The sequence below is a fragment of the Silurus meridionalis genome, chromosome 26 (assembly GCF_014805685.1).
Source record: "Silurus meridionalis isolate SWU-2019-XX chromosome 26, ASM1480568v1, whole genome shotgun sequence".
Classification (NCBI taxonomy): Eukaryota; Metazoa; Chordata; class Actinopteri; order Siluriformes; family Siluridae; genus Silurus; species Silurus meridionalis.
In genome coordinates, this window is record NC_060909.1 from 17,244,380 (window position 1) to 17,264,696 (window position 20,317).

The 20,317-nt window shown below is 40.8% G+C and overlaps 3 protein-coding genes across 4 annotated transcripts in view; 2 read left to right on the forward strand and 1 right to left on the reverse strand.

The window, feature by feature from the left end:
• Window positions 1-11,401, forward strand: part of gde1 (glycerophosphodiester phosphodiesterase 1) — a 29,486-nt gene extending 18,085 nt beyond the window's left edge. Inside the window, exons 1-6 of one of the 2 annotated variants that reach the window (XM_046840717.1) lie at window positions 7,404-7,922; window positions 8,937-9,112; window positions 9,380-9,485; window positions 10,294-10,386; window positions 10,498-10,709; window positions 11,079-11,401. In XM_046840717.1, the coding sequence (XP_046696673.1) occupies window positions 7,659-7,922; window positions 8,937-9,112; window positions 9,380-9,485; window positions 10,294-10,386; window positions 10,498-10,709; window positions 11,079-11,226 (999 nt within the window). In that variant the 5' untranslated portion in view covers window positions 7,404-7,658 and the 3' untranslated portion in view covers window positions 11,227-11,401. Of the gene's footprint in view, window positions 1-7,403; window positions 7,923-8,936; window positions 9,113-9,379; window positions 9,486-10,293; window positions 10,387-10,497; window positions 10,710-11,078 lie in introns of those variants that run through there. The other variant, XM_046840718.1, reaches the window with a different exon arrangement.
• Window positions 4,351-7,263, reverse strand: tmem186 (transmembrane protein 186). Its single transcript, XM_046840720.1, has 2 exons — window positions 7,139-7,263; window positions 4,351-5,068 (listed from the first exon to the last, which is right to left on the reverse strand). The coding sequence occupies exons 1-2, from the start codon at window positions 7,139-7,141 to the stop codon at window positions 4,424-4,426; spliced, it is 648 nt and encodes a 215-aa protein (XP_046696676.1). The 5' UTR covers window positions 7,142-7,263; the 3' UTR covers window positions 4,351-4,423.
• Window positions 11,402-16,119: 4,718 nt separating the features above from the next.
• mcrip2 (MAPK regulated corepressor interacting protein 2) lies at window positions 16,120-20,297 on the forward strand. The gene is made up of 5 exons (XM_046840721.1): window positions 16,120-16,564; window positions 16,651-16,723; window positions 17,592-17,725; window positions 18,753-18,854; window positions 19,918-20,297. The coding sequence occupies exons 1-5, from the start codon at window positions 16,510-16,512 to the stop codon at window positions 19,986-19,988; spliced, it is 435 nt and encodes a 144-aa protein (XP_046696677.1). The 5' UTR covers window positions 16,120-16,509; the 3' UTR covers window positions 19,989-20,297.
• Window positions 20,298-20,317: the final 20 nt, after the last annotated feature.

Consider the following 20,317-nt stretch of genomic DNA (forward strand, 5'->3'; position numbering starts at 1 on the left):
ACTAGAGGGCAGGCTTATTACAGAATGCTGATACCCAATAGTACATACGTTACAATTTTATTTATTGAATCTATGCAGATTGACTTTAGCGAATGTTTAAGTGTGTATTATTAGCACGAGAGACACGTGTCCTTTACTCACATTACTGTCACACTGTAAGTGATGCATTTAACCTTGTCGCCAGCAGATGGTGCTCACTCCTGAATCCAAGCTCAAACTTTGGGTCACTTCTTGATTTTCTGCTGCTTTAAGAGACTCCGAGAGGAAAACCTAAATTTTGCTGATCCTGAACTTTTGAAAACAAACACACACACACACACACACACACACACACACACACACACACAGCCAAAAAGTACAAATTGAAATACACAAAAAAAAAAAAGAAAACCAGAAACACAACTCAGTTTGAAACAGTTTACACTTCCAGCTGTACAGAATTTATTTATTAATTTGTGTGTGAGGTTTTATTTTGTCTTCTTGTGTACGGAAACCCCAGTTCCACCTGAAAGCAAATATAAAGTGTGATCTGGGTATATTTTGTTGAAAAGTTGCCAAAAGTAGATGGAGTAAAATGTCATTCATTATATTTATGGTGTAGGAGTTTCATTCCGGTTCACTTGCTGATAAAGAAAAACTAAAAAACAGGAAGGAAAAATGGATTCTCTTTCATCCCACCACATACTTTCACCCAATCATACATGCACACTCCACAGCACAGGTTGTAAGAAAAATATCTGTGATTATTGCCATATGTTCAGTTCACAAAAAATATAAAACATATAGGGTTCTAACTGGGAGTGTGGCCGTTGAATGCTGCTGTTGCTGATCCTCTTGTTGAATATTACAGGTAGGATCACTATACAAGTTGAATATTGAGATGAAGCTGTATTTGCAACATAGAATATGTCAGCATGAGATTTTCCTAAGGTAGGTTTTATAAGGGTGGAATAATATAGGAGTAATGAGTAACAGAAAGTTGAAAACTGAAAACCAAAATGAGGAAAGAGCAGGGTATTTAAGTAACAGGCACTGAAAAGACAGCTTTCACAGTCAGGATTATTATTAGTCAGCCAGAGCAAAAGACCAAGAACTGAGCAGATTTAATCCAAATTTATTCAAATTAAAATTTTAGTAATAGTGTGTTCTGTTAGTAGCACGTTTACTGAACAAAAAAATAATAGTATGGACACCATACCCTAAAATGTAAAATTTTAGTAAATAAACGCACGTGTATGAATGCGTAATGTTTTCAGACAGGATGTGAACTGTGGAAGCTGCTTTTAGTGCCGGACAGTCACATCTTCAGCTTTTAGCCTTGGGCAGAACCGGACAGGTTTTTTTTTTACTGCAGTTTCATGGCATGGCCAAAGATCAATAAAACTATGAATGACTATGAATTTTTGTTATACAGTTTTAGTGAACATAATTCACTGTAATTTCTAACCTTAAAAACAACTACAGAAACACAGGGACAGTGTAACAGACAGAAGCCCAAAATGTTCAGAAACCATAGCAAGACAAATTTCAAGAATAGTCAAGTCTATGAAGGGGACAGAAACATGGCAAGGCTTTCATACACACACACACACACACACACACACACACACACAAAAAAGCTCAGACCTTAACCAGTATGCAGTATGAGAGATCTGTAAGGGTCCACAATGACTTCATAATGACAATAAGTATGAAAATGTTTGACATGGTCTGTAAAAAGGAAATGTCAATGAGAAGTGAAAAAATGTCCTAGAATAAGAAGAGCCTTCTGGTGGTGGTCTCATTTACATTTACTTACAACTGAGCAGGTGGGGTTTAAGGGCCTTGCTCTAGGACCTTAACCGCTGTGCTACCACCTCGCTACGGATAAATTTAGTTGCTTGCGATATTTCTCACTAAAGAAATACTGTATTCACATACAAAGAAGAAGCGCATCAAGATAAACCTGATTAAGCTTAGTAGATTTCAGTTTTAGTCAAAAACTAAAATTATTACCATTGCTGTTGGAATGATACAAGATTATTTTGTTAACATTTTGTTAAGGCACAGGTTTGTTAGCTGGATTTCAAGAACCTGCTGCAGATGGCACCAGTGCATACTGTGTAATTTAAAGTATCCCAATTTCTGCTTCGTCTTTGAACGGTTTTGGGTGGATCAGGAGTAAGAACACTTTCACTAATGCACTTTTTATATTTTTCATTTATTTCAAATTTCATTTAAAGATAAAAAGATAACGTCATACTTGGGCATTAAAGCTGATTTAGTTTATAGCTGCTACTACTGTCACAGCTGCTGAGTTTAATTAAAAGTTTGGTTAAAAGTCTGATTACAATAAGAAGCTCTTCTCTTTCTAAAAGTTAAATTAGAAGGAGACTCGGGGGAATATCACCTCATGTTCATTATGGACAGAGGAAAGAAATATCTCAGCTGGAGTTACTCTAACAGTGTAAACTGGGTTCTTACAAACAGCAAGAGATCTCATGTCCTCTTAGTTCACAGGAGTAGCTGCCTTCATTTCTGTACTGGTTACCAACCGGGTGTCCATTCTTGTACCAGATGTATATGGAGTTGATAGACAGAGTGCATTTGATTAAGCAGCTCAGCTTCTATTAAATTACCTTCACATCTGAAAATAGGGTCTACCATATACACAATTATACATACAATTTAATTCAACTTTATTTGTATAGTGCTTTCAACAGTGGACATTGTCCCAAATCAGCTTTACATAGATAAAGAGGTTAGGACACTCTTGGGCAAACTCCAAAGCAAAATTACTAGTTAATCCAAAATGGTTTTAGAGATACATTTCTTTAATTATTGCATTAAAAGTTTAAACAATTTCCACTTTGGCCAATATATAATAAAATACTCCAAACTGTATGAGCGTGTGTTACCTGTAACACACTCCAGATGGGGCTGGAGCTCATCCGTCTCCTGTACAAACAATTGCACAGACAATAAATATTGTGCATTCATTCATTTAGTAATGTAAAACAATATGGTAATGATCTGAGACATCATTCATTTTTATCTGTAATTCATTTGCTTCTATAGCTCTTGCCTTTGACACTACAACTACCTGGATTATAATGGCAACCAATAATTAACATGCTTGAAACACAGTGGAATACCTTAGCATCCACTTAGGAACACCATAGCAACCATATTGGTTACAATAGCAACGAAAAGAAAGCAAAAATCCATGTTTTACTTTTTGTGAAATCTCTTTTAATCAGCCTGTTCTGTCTTCACTCCTACTGCACTTGTAAGCAATTATGATCTTCATTAGGACACTTCCAGCAAAGACCCGGAAGATAAATGGTGAATTGTTGTTATGACGCCACCCGGTTTCAGCTTCCTGTAAACAGCTATTTACGAAGTAGCCGTTAGAAGAGGAACATGTGGACGCAAAGTTTTTGGGTTAAGGTTAGAATTGAGAGGGCAAAAGTGTGCCAAGAAAAGACTTCCCCACCCCATTGCACCACCTCCGCCAACCTGGAATATTCACATTAGGCCTAGCAACTGTCCAGTGTGGGTGAACTTGTTCCCACTGCAGCCTCAGCTTTCCATTTTTGGCTGACAGAAGTGAAACGTGTTTTGGTCTTCTGCCATTGCATTCAAACTCCCAGTTATAGTTTTTACAGTTCTCTTTGCACAGTACTGTATATTCAGAGTATACAGTAGGTTTACTGGTCGGCACCATCTCGTGTTACGAGTGCCGTCTGTCTGTACTGTTTTTCGTATCCACTGTTTGCACTAGGTTGCACTTTATGTAGCTTTGCGTTGTAGCTCTATGTTGTTTAGTGTAGCACCAGGGTTCTGGAGGAACGTTTTCTTGTTTTTACTGTGTACCACTGTGTATAGTAGAAATGACAATAAAAGCCTCTTGACTTGACTTATGCATAATTAAATGGCCTGCCCAGAACCCGCACCTAAAACCTATTGAACTGCTCTGGGATGAACTGGTTTGCAAGGTTGGAAAGAAATCTCCAACTAGTAAAGAACATTTGGAAAGTTAAAGCATAGCAAATTATTTCGGTTGAATGTTTGGAGATTCGTACTGTTCTGATGCCAAGAGATTGTCACACTGTTCTTCATGCTAAGGGAAAATTTTTCAATGGAAAAAAAAAAAAAAAAGCAACATTTGTGTATTTTTATATTTGTTTGACCAAAAAAGTAAATCTTTATATAGTTAAATGATCTTGTTTCTACTGCATAGAAACAAAAAAGGACATTCATGTGTCTCTCAAAAACCATAAAGGACTAGGTGTCTCCAAATCTTTGACAGGAGTTCAGCTACTAAACATAGTGGTGATAATCACAGAAGAACTTCAAACACACTAGACGGCCTGTAAACGAAACATTTATTGCAAATTCGGAATGCATGATCATTTCAGACAGATGAGAACACACAAGGAGTCTATTGAGACAAAGTCCCAAACACTTTCTCAAACGCATCTTTATCGATCACGTGCCCCAGCCGGGTGGAGAAATAGAGTGTTTCTGAGCAGCTGTAGCGCTTCAACCGTAATATAACCTCGCCTGGCGAGTCTCCCGTGTCTCCCAGAGTCATTACATCCGACACGGGCAGATACATGTCCCTCCGGTAGCCCCAGAAAGACAGATGGGCCACCTTCAGAGTGGTGTTTGTGTGATCCAGGTACATCATTCCCACCACTCGCCGGACATAGTGGCTGATGGCATACAGCATGACGCCGGCGAACGCAGCAATGCCCGTGGTGTAGCTCAGAAGACCGAACGATGCGTGGCCCTGAAGGTAGAAACAATAGACTGCCGGCAGAAGGACGCCGGTGATGCCGGTTTGAGCCAGTTTGAGCCTGGAGAGCGCACGCAGGACTCGGATGGCAGGGAACGCATAGATTAAAGTGTACTTCCTCGACGCGAGGTCCGAGCATGGAACGGCTGCTTGACGCTGTGGGGAACGAACGGACAGACAACTGGCCCTCATCAGCTGCTGGTTTGTCCGTGTCTGGCACGGGCGGCAACATTGGAGTCTGGGTGTCAGTAATGATAAACTCACACGGATCGCACGCAGTGATCTCAGCTGGAAGAAAGAGAAAAAAGGAAACTATTACAATGTGAGGATTCAGAATCAACATGGGGTGGGTGTAGTGGTGGGCGTCAGTGGTGGGCTGTTACATTATTCTCAATAGTTCAATCTCTTTATTTCATACCACTGATCCTCGCAAACCGGATCAGCTGCAAACTGCACAGGCTCAAAACTATTTGCGGATTTAATAGCTGATTTGATTGCAGATATATTTACATGGACATTTATAAAACGGACCTCTCATGAAAAGCCGGACATCACGAGGAGAGATCTGCCAAAATAGTTCTCAAGAGTTGTCAAGCTTTTTCATGAAACATTTACACTTTAGCTTTATCTTAATGTAGAATTTGTACAAAAACATACAATTTGCCTTTATTTTAAAACCCTGTGGAAATTGCAATGCTGAGAAAATCCACGAAAAACTGACATTTTTATGAGATTAATATCCATGTTTCCGCTACAGATGATGTATGCAGAAAGCTGTGGCTGCAGTGAAAGGAGACTTGCTAAAGACATACTAAAAAACGCTTAACGAGCTTTAATGCGACAAGACGGCGTTTTTAAAAGACCAAACTCAGTAAACACATTAATAATAAAGCGTGTACTAGGCACAGACAGTGTGGTTGAGGTTGGGTCTTATTCAAAGTCTTATTGCCAGAGGTGGAAATTAATGAATTACATTTACTTTAATGGAGTAGTTTTTCTGTACTTCTAATTTTAAAATCAGTAATTGTATGTTTTGTTTAAAGTATTGTACTTTGCTTTATCTTAAAATCAGATCCGTTACTGAGAGAAAAAAAAACGGAGAAAAGAAAGAAAAACAAAGCGAAACTCGTGCCCCAGAAACTACTGTAGATGTAAAATGCAATAGTACCGAGAAAATCAGGATGTCAAATGGGACAAGAAAAACTTAAGAAAGGGGACAGAAAAAGATGTGGACATCAGCTAATCACCAAATCAATAATAATAAAAAAAGTGATTTATGTTCCCTGTTTTGTGTTATGATTCTTTAGCCAGTCCATATGTTGTTGTTTCAATGAACATACAAAAGAAATTCTCTCAGTTGTTACCAGACTTTCATCCTCTGGAAGTTTTTCCATGCAATCGAGCAACAGTAATAGAACAACCTTAAACTTTAAAAGGCTGGAAAACCACTACACAACACAATGATGAATAAAGGGTCGGAAAGCATTGGAACAGCATTCTGATGCCCTCGTTTCTTTCTGGAGCTGCTGTTTTATCATCTTTATCACTCAGTTTATAATAATCCACACCATGTTTCAGCTGTGTGTGTGTGTGTGTGAGACCATACAATAGTGTCAATTTCTTTACTGTATACACAATATGCATCATTTCAGTTAATTTAATCGACTGTACAAGTGTAGTTATTTATTGTCTCTTACATACACAATGATTGGATACACAATAAGTGTTACGATGAATGATAATGACAAAATAGCATTAAGATCAGATCATTAAAGCATTTAAATATTTTATGAAAACAACACAAAAACCCTGACCACATCTAAGTGACCACTTTGACTTCAAGTGTAAGAAAGGCAACAGCTTTCTAAAGCAGTGTGATGTGTTTAAACAAACCCACAAAACTCAAACCTGTGAAAGCATGTTGAGGACAGTCAAGAACTTATTTTTTTTAGATTACATAATTGTTGTAACTGTTGCATTGCTAATGTTAGTTAGCACCAGGGTGGGAGATTAAAGAGGACTTGGGGGAAAAATTGCCATTACATAATTAAAAGTATTAATGATTCTGAATGTGTTTACTGAGTTACAGTCTTATCGCATTAAATCACGTTAAGCTTTTTTCATGTCCTTGTTTCTCTTGCTTCAGTATCTCTATTCATTCAGTCTGTGATTCTGCGTTTCTGTTTATTAATGATTTCTGTAACCACGGGGTCACAATGATGGTGAACCTCTGAGGTGCAAATCTGATTTAACACGTCTTTCGTTCACAGCTAAAGGGTTCATCATAACCGCACTGCACTAATGTTTCACCTTCAGATTGATTATTTTATCCAATACAAACTCAGACCTTTCACTCACCATTTCCCCAACACTGCAGTCTCCACACGTGACTCCGGCTTTCAAAATAAGAGATCGTGAAAAAATAAAAAAATAAAAGACTTGTGTCTGTTTAGGACTTTAAGGTTAATCTAACGTTTAAAAATAAAAAATATATTTACATATCTATAAATAATCATTCAGCTCGTCCAATATTTAATAAATGAGTGATTATAATTATAAATGTAATAAATTATTAATTTATACACAGTATATGTAAATGTGCACTACAAAGGCCGAGCAGCCGTAGTGTTGTTTCGCGCATGCGCAGTGCGCTGCCAGGCAGGCCGGTTAGAGTTTGACAGCCTGAGGAGGAAAAAATGTCTTCTTCATTTGCGCTTTGTATTCGACCCTGGACAGTAAACTAACGTGAAGTGAGACCTCTGTCCGGGTGTGAATGAGAACACGCTCCAGTTACTGAAGTCTTTTTATTTGAAATTGTATTTATTTATTTAATTTGCGCGCGACACGTTTGTCCCTCAGTGTGCTTGTGTGGTAGAAGATGCTGCAGTTAGGGGACGGTCTGACCTGCTTCTCGGCCCTGTTCGTGCTCGTGTTGCTCGGCACCAGGAGCGCCGTGTGCTCCATCGGCCTCACCGCGGTCCTTTATCTCTTCCTGGTCGTCTTCCGCTTTCCGCAAATCCCAGCGAGCCGTGCCAGGCAAGTGCTGCGGCCCTCCGGGCTCGCCCCCGGCGGCGTGTCTGTGGTGGCTCACCGTGCCGGTGCTCACGACGCACCTGAGAACACCATAGCAGCAATACGAGCAGTGAGTTCGGGTTATTTATATTTACTTTTAATGCATCGGAAATTCCTTTTCCTGTTCCTGTTAAACACCTGGGGCATCCATTCATTAATTAGTTCATAACTGTCAGGTGTGGCCGTTGATTGGTTGGAATGAATACCTGCAGCCACGCCCACTCGTTGTGAAAACGATTGAACACCTCACCTATGGTGTATGAATATGCAAATCAGGAACGCACCTATATTTTCACACCACGCCCATTCCCAGAAAATATTGATCTTTGTCCATCACAAAGCCCTCAAAGACAAGAAATAGGTTGATGAGCTAAAAACGGCAAGCGATGAAAAAAAAATATCGATCATGTCAAACAATAGATTAAAACTAAAGTAAACAGTCTGGTTTGAAAATGTACAACGTAGAAAATAGATATTTGTGTAAAATTGTATTGAGTGAAAGTAAAAAGTAAATAGAAGTAAAGTACAGATATCAGAAAAAATCTACTTAAGTACAGTAACAAAGTGTTTTTACTCGTGTTCAATACAATTCCCCTTCCCTGGATCTTGGATGTTCCCCTATGATTTGGATGTTCTTGATATAAAACCATTTACATTTAATATATTTGGCAGACATTATTAAGGGCCTTTTGCTCAGGGGTCCAGCAGTTGAAGCATGGTGATGCTGGGATTTGAACTCATGACTTTCTTTTCAGCCAACACTTTCCTTAGAACTCCCAGAATCTCACCCCAACCCCTATGGGATGCTGTAGAATGCCGACGAGATTTGTAAGCGAAGGAGGAGGTGGTGAGGATGTGATGTTCAGGTGTGCGCATACTTTTGGATCTGTTGCGTTCCTAAGTCAAGAAATTGCAATAATTTAAACCACACCCATTTCAATAAAACACACCAACTCTGTAGGTAATGATTGTAAGACCCTCTATCCCACTAAGCCTGAGCCTGTATTTCCTCAAACACTGGAGAGTTTAAACACAGAAGCACCATAAGGAAGTCTTGTGTTCTTTTCCTGACGTCTTCTCCTAGGCCAGTGCGAATGGAGCGACAGGAGTGGAGCTGGATTTGGAGTTCACCGCCGACGGCGTTCCCATCCTGATGCACGACGATACCGTGGACCGAACCACCAACGGATCGGGACCACTGAGCAAGCTGCGTTTCTCTGAGGTCAGCAAATTGGACGCCGCCGCCAAACACAGATTCGGGTAGGAGACTTACAGAAGAGTTTTCAGATCATGACATTCATTAGTTTTATTGTTTGTTTTACTGTCATCACTGTGTTGACAATCCCTGTATAATCCCAGCCATAAGATGCACTGAAGGATGTGTTTATAGCCTGCGAAAGGCTCGTTTTCCAGGAGCTTGGTGCTGTTTGTATATAGATAATAAGCAGGGAATCATCATTCTTTTGGGAATGCGCGAGAACGTTGACTAACCTCCATAAATTCAACGTTTATCCGTTCTTCCCGCAGGGACCGTTTCCGTGGCGAGAAGGTTCCGACTCTGCAGGAGGCAGTGGAGGAATGCATCAGACACCAGCTGATCATCTATTTCGATGTCAAAGGTCACCCAGATGAGGTAGGGTGACCTTTGGATTTATTCAGGATCTCTTTAGTTATGTGTAATTTGGTGTCTTTTTGCTGCATCTGTAGCCTTTATGTGTAAAAACACTACCTCAGTGCTTCCCTCTGATTAATTCCAACTCTTTGTGGAAACATATATATATATATATAAAACATGCAGGATCGGAGTTGATCTAAACAGCCTTGAATGAGAAAATTATTGAAATGTATTAAATTGCAATATTGTGAATTTCAGGTACAGCGCTAATAGTTTCAATCATTACATTAATAAACCTGCGAAAGATTAAGAAATGGTGTCACTTCAGAAATAGGAATCAGATAATTAGATGAAAGCTCCTGTGATTCTGTCCAAAATAGGGATTACTGATAGCGTTGTTGCTAAATGGCCGAATGAAAGAAGAGTCTCAGAAAGAGCTCTGGTTTTAAAAACATCTGATTTGCATGTATTTTAGATGCATTTTTATTTATCCAGCGTTGCTGAAAATTTCAGGTTCAACATCATGTTTTACTTCTATCCACTAGGTGGCTGTATGAGCTCTTAATTCACATCAGGAGAGGAAATCTATTCACACATTTACAATATCTTTTTTATTTCTAGATTAATAGCCACTGTTTGCTACGCTGAAATTGTGGCTGTTGAATGAAGGCTAAAACATGTACACTATATGGACAAAAGTATTAGGACACCTGACTTTTCCAGCTATATGTGTTTTTTCTGCATTTGCTGATGGAGGCACACAAATGTAGATGAAATAAAAGCAGTGCTCCAACTGAAGGTTTGAGTTCATTCTCGCTCTCTGCAGGCTGCAACGGCGCTGAAGCATCTCTATGAGAAAAACCCGGCGCTCTACAACTCCAGCGTGGTGTGCTCCTTCGAGCCCAAAGTCATCTACAGGGTAACACCTCTACCACACAGTGGCGAATTGATCTTCATCGGTTCTCTGGATAAGCAACACCACATACTAACTCGCCATATTCTAACGATAAGAGAAATTGTCTTCCTCCAGATGAGGCAGGCCGATCCAGACGTCGTGACTGCGCTGACTCATCGTCCGTGGAGCCTGAGTCATTTAGGCGACGGGTCGCCGCGGTTCTCGTCGGCATGGAAACAGCACTGGATGCAGGCGTTGGACGTCGTATTGGACTGGGCGCATCATCACCTGCTGTGGAAACTGTGCGGCGTGTCGGCATTCCTACTGCAGAAAAACTACATCTCCATGTGAGTCTACTCCGCATCGTCTACTTTGATTTGAATATTTTGGATTTGTTTGTATTTTATTGCTACTTTTTAACACAACCAACATCCACAAGTCAGGAACAATCTCAGATGGCTTCCTTGTTTTGGCTCCCTACTTAGGGTGTGATTATAATCTGTTATAACCCCTACATGGGAAACTCTAATTGGTATTCTGGTTAAAATGTTTACTTTGACTTTGATTCTAAAGTATTGGCACCACTGCAGTTTGCCCGCACTCATTCATTTCCCAGTTGAGTATTTAGGGCCTTGCTCAAGGGCCCCAAGGAAACACACTATTGGTGAGTGTATTTCACTATGTAGTAATCGCGTGTGTGTGTTTGTGTGTCTTAGGGACACGGTGCAGTACTGGGCCGATCGTGGCGTGGAGGTTGTGGCCTGGACCGTGAACACAGCTGTGGAGAAGAACTTCTACCAGCAACAACTGAACATCAACTACATCACAGACAGTCTGACAGAGGACTGTGAGCCGCACTACTGACACAAACACAAACACACACCTACACTCTTTTACTCTTTCTCTCTCTTTCTCCACACATCTTTCAAAACATTTCATTTCCAAAGCAAAAGCATGCAGCGTTTGGCCATGAATGATTCGTTTTTAGTAACACTATATAAATTAATAAATAAAGTGAATAGTGTGCTGTGTTTCGATACACAAGTCAGACAGTATTTGGTTAATAATAAAAAAAAACGTTACATTTCCTTTAATAAGCAGTGAAGAAAACCTCGTGTGCTATAAGTTAAACATAAATCATAAATGTTGGGTTATATCGTAGACCCGAAAAAGGTGCTATCATAACCTCGGGCAAAATCTAGGCTTGTGTATGCCACCAGGCAGCACCGGCGTGCATCAGCTCACTTTTGGTGGAGTCTCTACAGGAAAAAAAACACAGAAAGCATTATTTCTGCGACACTATTTTTAATAAAGGGAGCAAAGTGTGAAAGTGAAGTTCACTGAGAAACTACTGAACCCAGAGAGCGATCCTAATTCCAGGCCTTTGAGGAGCTTCAGAGCAAACCAAGTAAAAGCTCTTATACCACAGTGCACAAATGGCAGGTCCATACGCATGTCCTGATAGGTCACTGTTGCTATAGCAACAGCTCTTTAATATGGCAGATACACCAGCCTGAATGTATAATAATTAATACTTTATAAGCAGAAAAAAGTACAAGGCGTTGGCAGTTGTAATTGTTGGCAAATTACTGTAGTGTACGGAGGAATTCCATCGATTATTTGTTGATTATTTTCCGACCACAGCAAGTTTCCAAATGTGTTTTTGGAAAGAAAAGTGGCCTGCTGTGTGACACAAGGCCAAGAATCACATTAAACACACTTGGTGGTTTAGGCAAAAAGGTGCTCTCTCTCTCTCTCTCTCTCTCTCTCCTCTCTCACTCTCTCTCTCTCTCACACACACAAACCTAAAACCTCAGTCGAACCTTTAATTTATTATTATTTTTTTTAACAGTGCCAGAATTAGTTTCATGCACTGAACAAAAGCATCAGAGTAAGCTCTCATCTTTTCTGAACGACGGCGTGCGAGTAGACCCGCGATCTTCACTCACAATAGTTGAAATTGTCCTCATATTATATAGTTCCTGACATTACGTTAGCCAAGTTTCATTGTACTATATCTCAACTCAGGTAAGCACGTCCATATGAATATGTTTTTGGCATACAAAAATAAACAGAGAATGAAACACGCATTTACCAACAGAAAGGGAACTTTGAGATTCAGGTTCCGATTTCTTACCGTAGTTAATTATTGCCTAAACTTTCAACACAGTTTATAATATTACATTGTTTTTCGTTCAAATGCCATAGAAGATGCCAGGAAAAGAAATGAATGCTATTTATTTTGTAGTAGATTCATTAGACGTGATGCAGCCTATAGTGAAATTTGAGGGAACGTTGTTTAGCCCCCACCAAGAGTACAGTATCTGGAAGTCTGCCCTCTTGCAGGCCATGGGTATCTGTGGTCTTGATTACAACGGTTGGGCAATTTTAGGTCAAATAAATCAATCCTCGTTCCAACCGTCAGACTGAACTTTCAACAGAAAACGCAACCCTCTCACAATATGCTATTATCCAATACACCATTGTCTGTCTGCCGCTTCGGAGACTCTGAAACCGCACCGGTATTTACTGATGATAACGTAGAAGAGTTCTTTGCAATAGCTTTGTGAACATATCTCAAACATGACACAGTATGAACAGACTCATACTAAATTAATGTGAAATCCCCATTTGGTTGCAGCACAGACTAATTAATTAGAGGTTTAAGTTTCAGGGAACGGAGAGACTGGAATTTTACTGCATACAGACGCATTTCTATAGGTGCAATGGTCAGGGGTGCATATTCTTTTGACTGTATAGTGTATTTGGTGTGAATGCAGAAGAATAAATGATCACTTTGAAAAGAATTTGTTGATGTATTACTGACCGTCTAAACTGATATGTTTAGTCAGTAGTGTAAATGATCAATGAATTGGCTGAAGAGCTCATCCTGGGGGTTGAGATAGCTTGTGTAATCAGTAAGAGATCGACACGTGACACAAGAGTCCAGCGTGTTTTCCTCCAGCCCCCCCGTACCGCAATGCGACACAACGCAAAAGAAAATCTCCTCAGGAAACAAAATTTAACTAAAACTAATATCGGCAAATTGGTGAAACCGAGTAGAGTTTAAGGCATTTACATCTGGAGTCAATTCAAAGACACTGACAGGAAACCCCGTGGTAACGTTCAGTAACGATGTATGTGCGTAATGTTACGCTTAGCACATCAGTCTATTAAAAGAATTGTATTCATGAGCCATACACGTATTTATATCTATTAAAACCAGCAAGAGCTCAAAACCTTAATATTAACAATTTTGTTTAACATGCAGCAGCGTACGAACAGTTACAGTTAACTTTCTATCCAAATGGAACTATGATGGCACATGGAAATTAAGCCGCCTTCAGTACATCTGAACAAACATTTCATTTACTAAAGAAATGGTGTAGAGGGAGACAACAGACCTCTGCATGCAGACCCCCAAAGATGAAACAGCAGACAACAATCTGAATCCTTCACCAATGCAATCACTGAAGAAAGGATCATTACAGCTGAGGTCGAACTGTACAACCTTAGAAGATGGATTGAGAAAAGACTATAAAGATCTGAAAAGGAAGAATAGTCAGGGAAATTTCAGAAACAAAGGAACACCTGAGACTGAGAAATCTGTCTCAAAAATCATTTGGATCAGAGGGACAACCTGATAAAGCGTCTCAGAGTACAGGCAGCATATCCACATAATCATACCCTCTTTCCTTAATATCCACAAGCTCGACATACACGTGCCCCCCCGAATTCCTGAAGATTACAACTCAATGTAGTGGACATGTGACCCTTAAAGACAAACTTGCTATTTGAGGGCTTGGAGACACAATGGAGCCACTTTGTGGCTGCACGGGGAACCAGCTGGAGGCGCTTGTGAGTCAACACCAACTTCACGATTGACACAATCACAGAGCCCATCGTGTATCTGTATTAGAGGCCTTGTCATGCCTCGCCATTTCCTGAAATAAAGAACATTGCAGATTGTAAATATTGTTACATGCCGTTACAATATTACTTCTCACTGAGTTGAGCAAAAGGTTTTGAACTTCTTTGAGGAACTTCCTGTCGTTTTACTGGTCACCTGGGAATAAATGAAGAGATTCAACCAGTAAAGCTGAAGTACACGAGTAGATTAGAATAGTGTCTCATCAGCCAGCTGGTGCAGAACAACTCTTACACAAATACACATATTTCAGCCATGTCATGATATAAAACATTGACAATATTGATTGATTTGGAAACCTAAATCTTACCTCTAAACATGTGTGTGTGTGTCTGCGTCTGTGTTTCACAGCTGATCTCAATCTTGATGGCCTTCTATTTTTTACTTTTAGAGAGCGTTAGATCTCTGGAAGCCACAGAGAGTTTGTTCATAGATGAGAATTTCAATCAAACTTACAATCCAAGTCCGAGGCTCACTAAATTTAATGGGACAGCATGGAGCATCCACTTTATTAGGAACACTTGCTCCTTTATGTAGCTATCGATCAGGTGCTCCCAATACAAACAGTTTTACAGAAAAAAGGTTGTGATTCATTTCATGTGAAACATAGAGCAGAGTGAGACATGGCAACAACAGCCTTTAAATAATAAACTAAGTAATGCAATGAGGAACTAGATTTTAAAGGAAACAGGTAGAAAAGTGTCAAAATTATTAATTTGGCTTTGCTTTTTTCCTAGGTCCGAATATCTTAAGCTTTCTGTCTGAGTTTTATTGACTCGCAAATTATAATAAATTAATAACGGGGGTCATGTGGAGGTTGTGATTAATTTGTGTTGCCACCAGATGGCGCACAGAGACTTTTTCAATCTCCCTGACCAGGCGCGGAAATCTGTACATTAATATATGTTGAGGACAGAAAATATATTGGCATCAGTTGTTGTTTTTAATTATTATTATTGTTATATTTGTAAAGATCGTATTTTAAAAGTTTATTTTTAAAAGCTAAATCAAAACAAAATGCGCATGATTCAGGAGCCATGCGGTCTTCTGCGCATGCGCACGATCTACACACACTTTTGCGCATGTGCATGTTTTGAGGAGACTTCTGCGCAAGATTTGCGCAGATGTAATCCCTTTTATTAGCGCGTCAAAAACTTTGACTTGGTTGCCAGATTGATATAATTCAACTATTTCTCGCTCTTCACAATGCAGAATTAAGGCGGACTTTTACGCATGCGCATGATTTACGCATGCTCACATTTCGGCGCCGTATTTGCGCAGACGTAATCCCTATTAAATAATAGCGCAACAAAACCTTTCACCTACTGACCGCGCGCCTAGTGTTGGGTTGCCAGATTAATACGATTTAATTATTTCTCCACAATTGTATATCTTGTCTTTAACTCACACATATCAAGCAACATGAGGAAAACAGTACTTCTGTCCTTTTTGTGGAGAAAAAACGTGTTTATTGAGTAAGCATTTTGACGTGTTTAGGTATACCCATGCAAATATGTGTGACAATATATATAAAATCCTCATATTGATTTTCGTACAAGCGATTTAATTTCTCTGACATTTTCTCTTCAGTCACATCAGACATGCATGTATTTTAAATCGGTTTGTAAATATCTGGTTCTAATGGTTGAAAAACTCCCACACTGGCAACACTGATCTTGCGCCTAGGAGGATTAATCTCAAATAACTTCACTCAATTTAATGTCAGTTGTGCACGAGACCCTCCAAACCTTGGACATTTTGATCTCCGGAGTCTCAGAATAGTTTGGACGAGGTGTGTGTGTGTGTGTGTGTCTCAGCTCCTCCCTACAGAGGGGGCGTGTGCTGACGTAACGACAGGGAGGCGCAGGTGACCTTCTCTCTGTTGTGTGTGTGTAAGATCTCCTTCATAGTGTAGTGTCACTTCCCTCAGAACAGTGTCCTTGCTGCTAGAGGGAAGTTCACCCGAGACCACACAGGAGACCTCTAACACCGGCCATCAAGGACACCGAGCAGACCAGCCTCCGTCTTTCTCACCTTGAGTCGCGTGACCTGCGCGCGGACCACGCTAATTTCATCTGATCCTGGGATTTTACTGAAACAGAACCGAACCTTACCGGTCTCGAGTCAGACCTCGTGGGAAGCGGTGCGGTGTGTGTAAGCGCGTGCATGTGTTTGTGTGTGTGTACGAGACGGTGCTCTCCAGGATCTCGTGCTCTCGCATGATGTACACAATCACCCGAGGCCCGAGCAAACTCGTTACACAACGCAGAACAGGTGCTACACCTCTGCGTGCACTTTTTACACGCCCTGCCTTTCGAGTCACGCTGTTTGTTGACGTGTTTGTGTTGTTGCTCTTTCAGGTCCCACGCAGCAGCAGATCGACAGCAAAACCACCGACCTGAAGCACAAACGCAGCCACTGGCTGGAGTCCAAGTGAGTTACAAACTTCCACGCGCACTCGCTCACGCACGTGGGACAGTTCCTACAGCTCTTTGGGGAATATTACCGCGTGCACGCGCTTCGCCGTGTGTCGCGTGCCCGTGGAAACCGGTATATGACCTTCGGTGTCTCGAGCACGTGCGTGTTTGTGTCTCGGGACTTTCTGATGTTTGTAAAGCGATAAAACCTGCTGCATTCGCTTTACTTTTGTACTTTTTATCTTGATTAAATATCATTGAGGTAGAAAGTATTTGACTTCCGGTGCTGAACTGCCTGTTCTTGTGTTTAGATGAAGCTCTAGTAAGTTATCGTGGTGCTGTAAATCATGAGGGGCGGAGCTTTAGAAAAATGGGGCGTGGCTTTATACATTAAAATATTTAAATTGTATCTACTTTCTAACTCACTCCCTTTATTCCTTAAGCTCCGCCCCTCATGAGTTACAGCACCCTGAAGAGTATATTATATAGATGCAGGTATGTACATTTTCTCTCTCTTTTTTTATGCTTTTGAGCAACGATCAGACTTTAATTTCCACAGGAACACGAGTACACGTCCCCCCCCCACTCAAACTGTATCTGTGTAGTGTCTTAGGATCTGAAAAAACGGATCACATTAACACAAGCAATAGTATGAACTGGTGGTGTGGATGTAACCACAAAGGGATAAAGAGTACGCCTATGGGTTCATGAATAGGTGGAACTGAATATCATAAGCAGTGGTGGTGTGTAGTACACTTTGGTTTATGAAGTTTGGATTTAGCTATAGGTTTTTTTTTTTTACTTGAGCTAGAAAAAGAACAAAAAGTCCAAGAAGTTGAGGATATATTTGTTGATCAGTAAACAATGTTGGTGGTGTCTTGCAGCTCGCCCGCTCCGAAAATCGTATTCCAGCGTCTGAACACAAAGCGCTTTCTCAGATCCACGTCGCCAAAGGAGGAGGACACGGCTGAAGGCTTCACGCCGGCACACGAGGAGAACGTGCGATTCGTCTACGAAGGTGAGGTGCAAAGTCTCTTTATTCGGGAACGAGGCCAAAAACCCAGGCCTGACCCTGACACCGGTGACGGATAGATGTCAGCGGAAACGTCAGTGGTTTTATTTTGGGTTTTTTCTTTCACGCCGGAGGAGTGAAGGCCGTGCGTTTGATGTAGACGTTAGGTCAGGGTCTGTTTGCTGGAAAGTGATTCCTCCTTTCTCCAGAGCGGACCCAGCAAACGGGCTGATGCAACCGGCTGCAAAACCAGTCTGAGCACCGCCCGTATCGTCCCCGGCTGTTTTCAGGTTAATAAACACCAGCTGCTTGAAAGGCCACAGCGTCTTTAATTTACTTTTCAGCAATTAAAGTTAACAAAACAGAGGGAATAGTTTTCAGTTCAGAGCGTCTAAAGTCCACATCTAAATCCTCAAGCGCTCACCTCAGGACTCCATACGTCTGCACAAGTTCGTTAAAACAGTGATGTGATTAACTCCAAACTTTTAACACAAAGTTGGAGGGACACAATAACAGTATAGGACCAAGAAATTCTCCCTTCATGTGAACTAGGAGACGCGAACCTGCTCACAAAATCTACTGGAACGTCTCCCCAGAAGAGTGGAGAATTCAGACTAGAATGGGTCATTCAAAAAGCACAGGTCAGGTGTACACAATTTTGTGTGTATCATGCTTTCAGTTGTATTGTCGTTTCTATAGCAACGAGCCATCAGGGCTAGTTGGATGGCGGATGCTCAGTTTCAACAGAAACTAAAGTATGGTAGAAAAAATGTTTAGTGTTTAATTTGGAGTTCACAGAGGAAAAGTATTTACAGGTTTGGGGGGAACTTTAACTCGTGCCACAGGTATAAGTAATAAATAGAAAATGGACAATGTTGACAAAAACGAGCAATGTGCAAATAAAACGGGAAAATAATTGACTTTAGGGTAGTAACAGTAACTCGAGCTGCTGCTGATCGTTTTATGAAAAAGTTTTTGTTGTTCTAATGTAGTAATAGACAAAACTGGATTTCGTGTGTGTGTGTGTGTGTAGCGTGGCAGGAGGTGGAACAGAAACTCTGTGAAGGAGCTCAGCCAGAGAACGGGAACGGCCCAGTGCAGTACGCCGAGAGGAATCCCAGCCCCAGCATGAAGAGTGAGTCAGTTATACACACACACACACACACACACACACACACACACACACACACACTCTACAAAAAACTCAGAAAGGGCACGAGGAAGAGACCTCAAGAGGGAACCCGTCCTCATCTGGGTGGCACCGAATGTCTATTTATTACAGATAAACGATGTTGAGGTGCGCAGTAATGACGATTTTATCATTATATCTGAATACACAGGCAGTGTGTGTCAAGGTCCGTTAATTTTTTTTATCCATTTCTTGTTACTTTGATTGTCCGGTCCTGCGATACAGCCCTGATATCAGCGAAAAGCCGTCAGACACACTGCTACTTTCTAAACATATTGAAACACTTCCTCAGTGTGGTGTTCTTCTGCCTTCACAATATACGTGCAAAAATTCCCGTTTCATTTACAGATAAACACGAATCCCGTCACACCATTAAACAACGGTATAAATATTACAGGCACAGAGCTGGATATATTTTAAGCTCGAAAGTCTGCGTCCTCAACCGACATGCTTTAGTATATTACTACAACTTAAAATAATAATTTAAAACATTTACTCTATGAAAATATACTCACATCTAACCCCAGAGGTATAAACCTTAACCCAGGCTAAGGATAGGAAAAAATGTATCTGACCACAAACCCGCTGAACTGAGGCACCAAAAGCAGCACTCGTCCTACCCTGCGCCTTTACTGTCCAGAGGCCAAGAGTTCACAGGTCAAAGTCCAAAGATTAAAACAAAAGAAAAAAAAATCGGAAATTAAAACAACCAAAGCAAATTTCACACAGTTCTGAAGTGACTCTCGTAATCGTCACCCTGAAGGGTTATAAAAGCGAAAAATAATCATAAATGCAAAAACGGCGGCACCTGTGTAATCAAACGGGTTTACGCCGATTTCAAAACAGGAGTTCGAATGCCGAGAGGTTATAAATTAACCGAATCCGGGTTGCACTTTACACTGTCTTTTCCTACCAAACTCTGATTATACTGTAAACTTTTACTTGGAGTTAAATGTGTTTCTTGGATGGTGACCTGATTTTCCCCTCCTTGTCCCTCTATTTTTTACAGACTTTGTGCCTATCGATCTGGAGGAGTGGTGGGCACAGCGCTTCCTGGCCACCATCGCTAACCCGTCGTGACAGGTGTAGAACATGGAGTTGGTCTGCGTCATGGAGGATGGATGTGTGTGGTTTTGGGTGGTGTGGGGGTTCGGGCGGGGGTCCAGGCTGATACTCTAGGTGAGCCCAGGGGGTGTGTTTAGAGTTCAAGAAGCCAGACTGCACTACAAACACACACATACACACACAGGTGCACAATAGACAGAGATGTGAGATTTTCATTCTGCTGCTCTAACTTTTGTGAGACTGCAGTGTGCTGGAATGTGTGTGTGTTTTTTTTTTTTTGGCTGGTCTTTGCATTAAAAAAAATAAAGTAAATTGTATTTCAAACCACGGTGTTGTGATTTTTA

Coding starts and splice junctions, on each gene's coding strand:
- mcrip2 (XM_046840721.1), top strand. CDS start 16,510: ATGATGTACACAATCACCCGAGGCCCGAGCAAACTCGTTACACAACGC. Junction 16,724..17,591: donor AGCCACTGGCTGGAGTCCAA/GTGAGTTACAAA, acceptor GGTGTCTTGCAG/CTCGCCCGCTCCGAAAATCG. Junction 17,726..18,752: donor CGTGCGATTCGTCTACGAAG/GTGAGGTGCAAA, acceptor GTGTGTGTGTAG/CGTGGCAGGAGGTGGAACAG.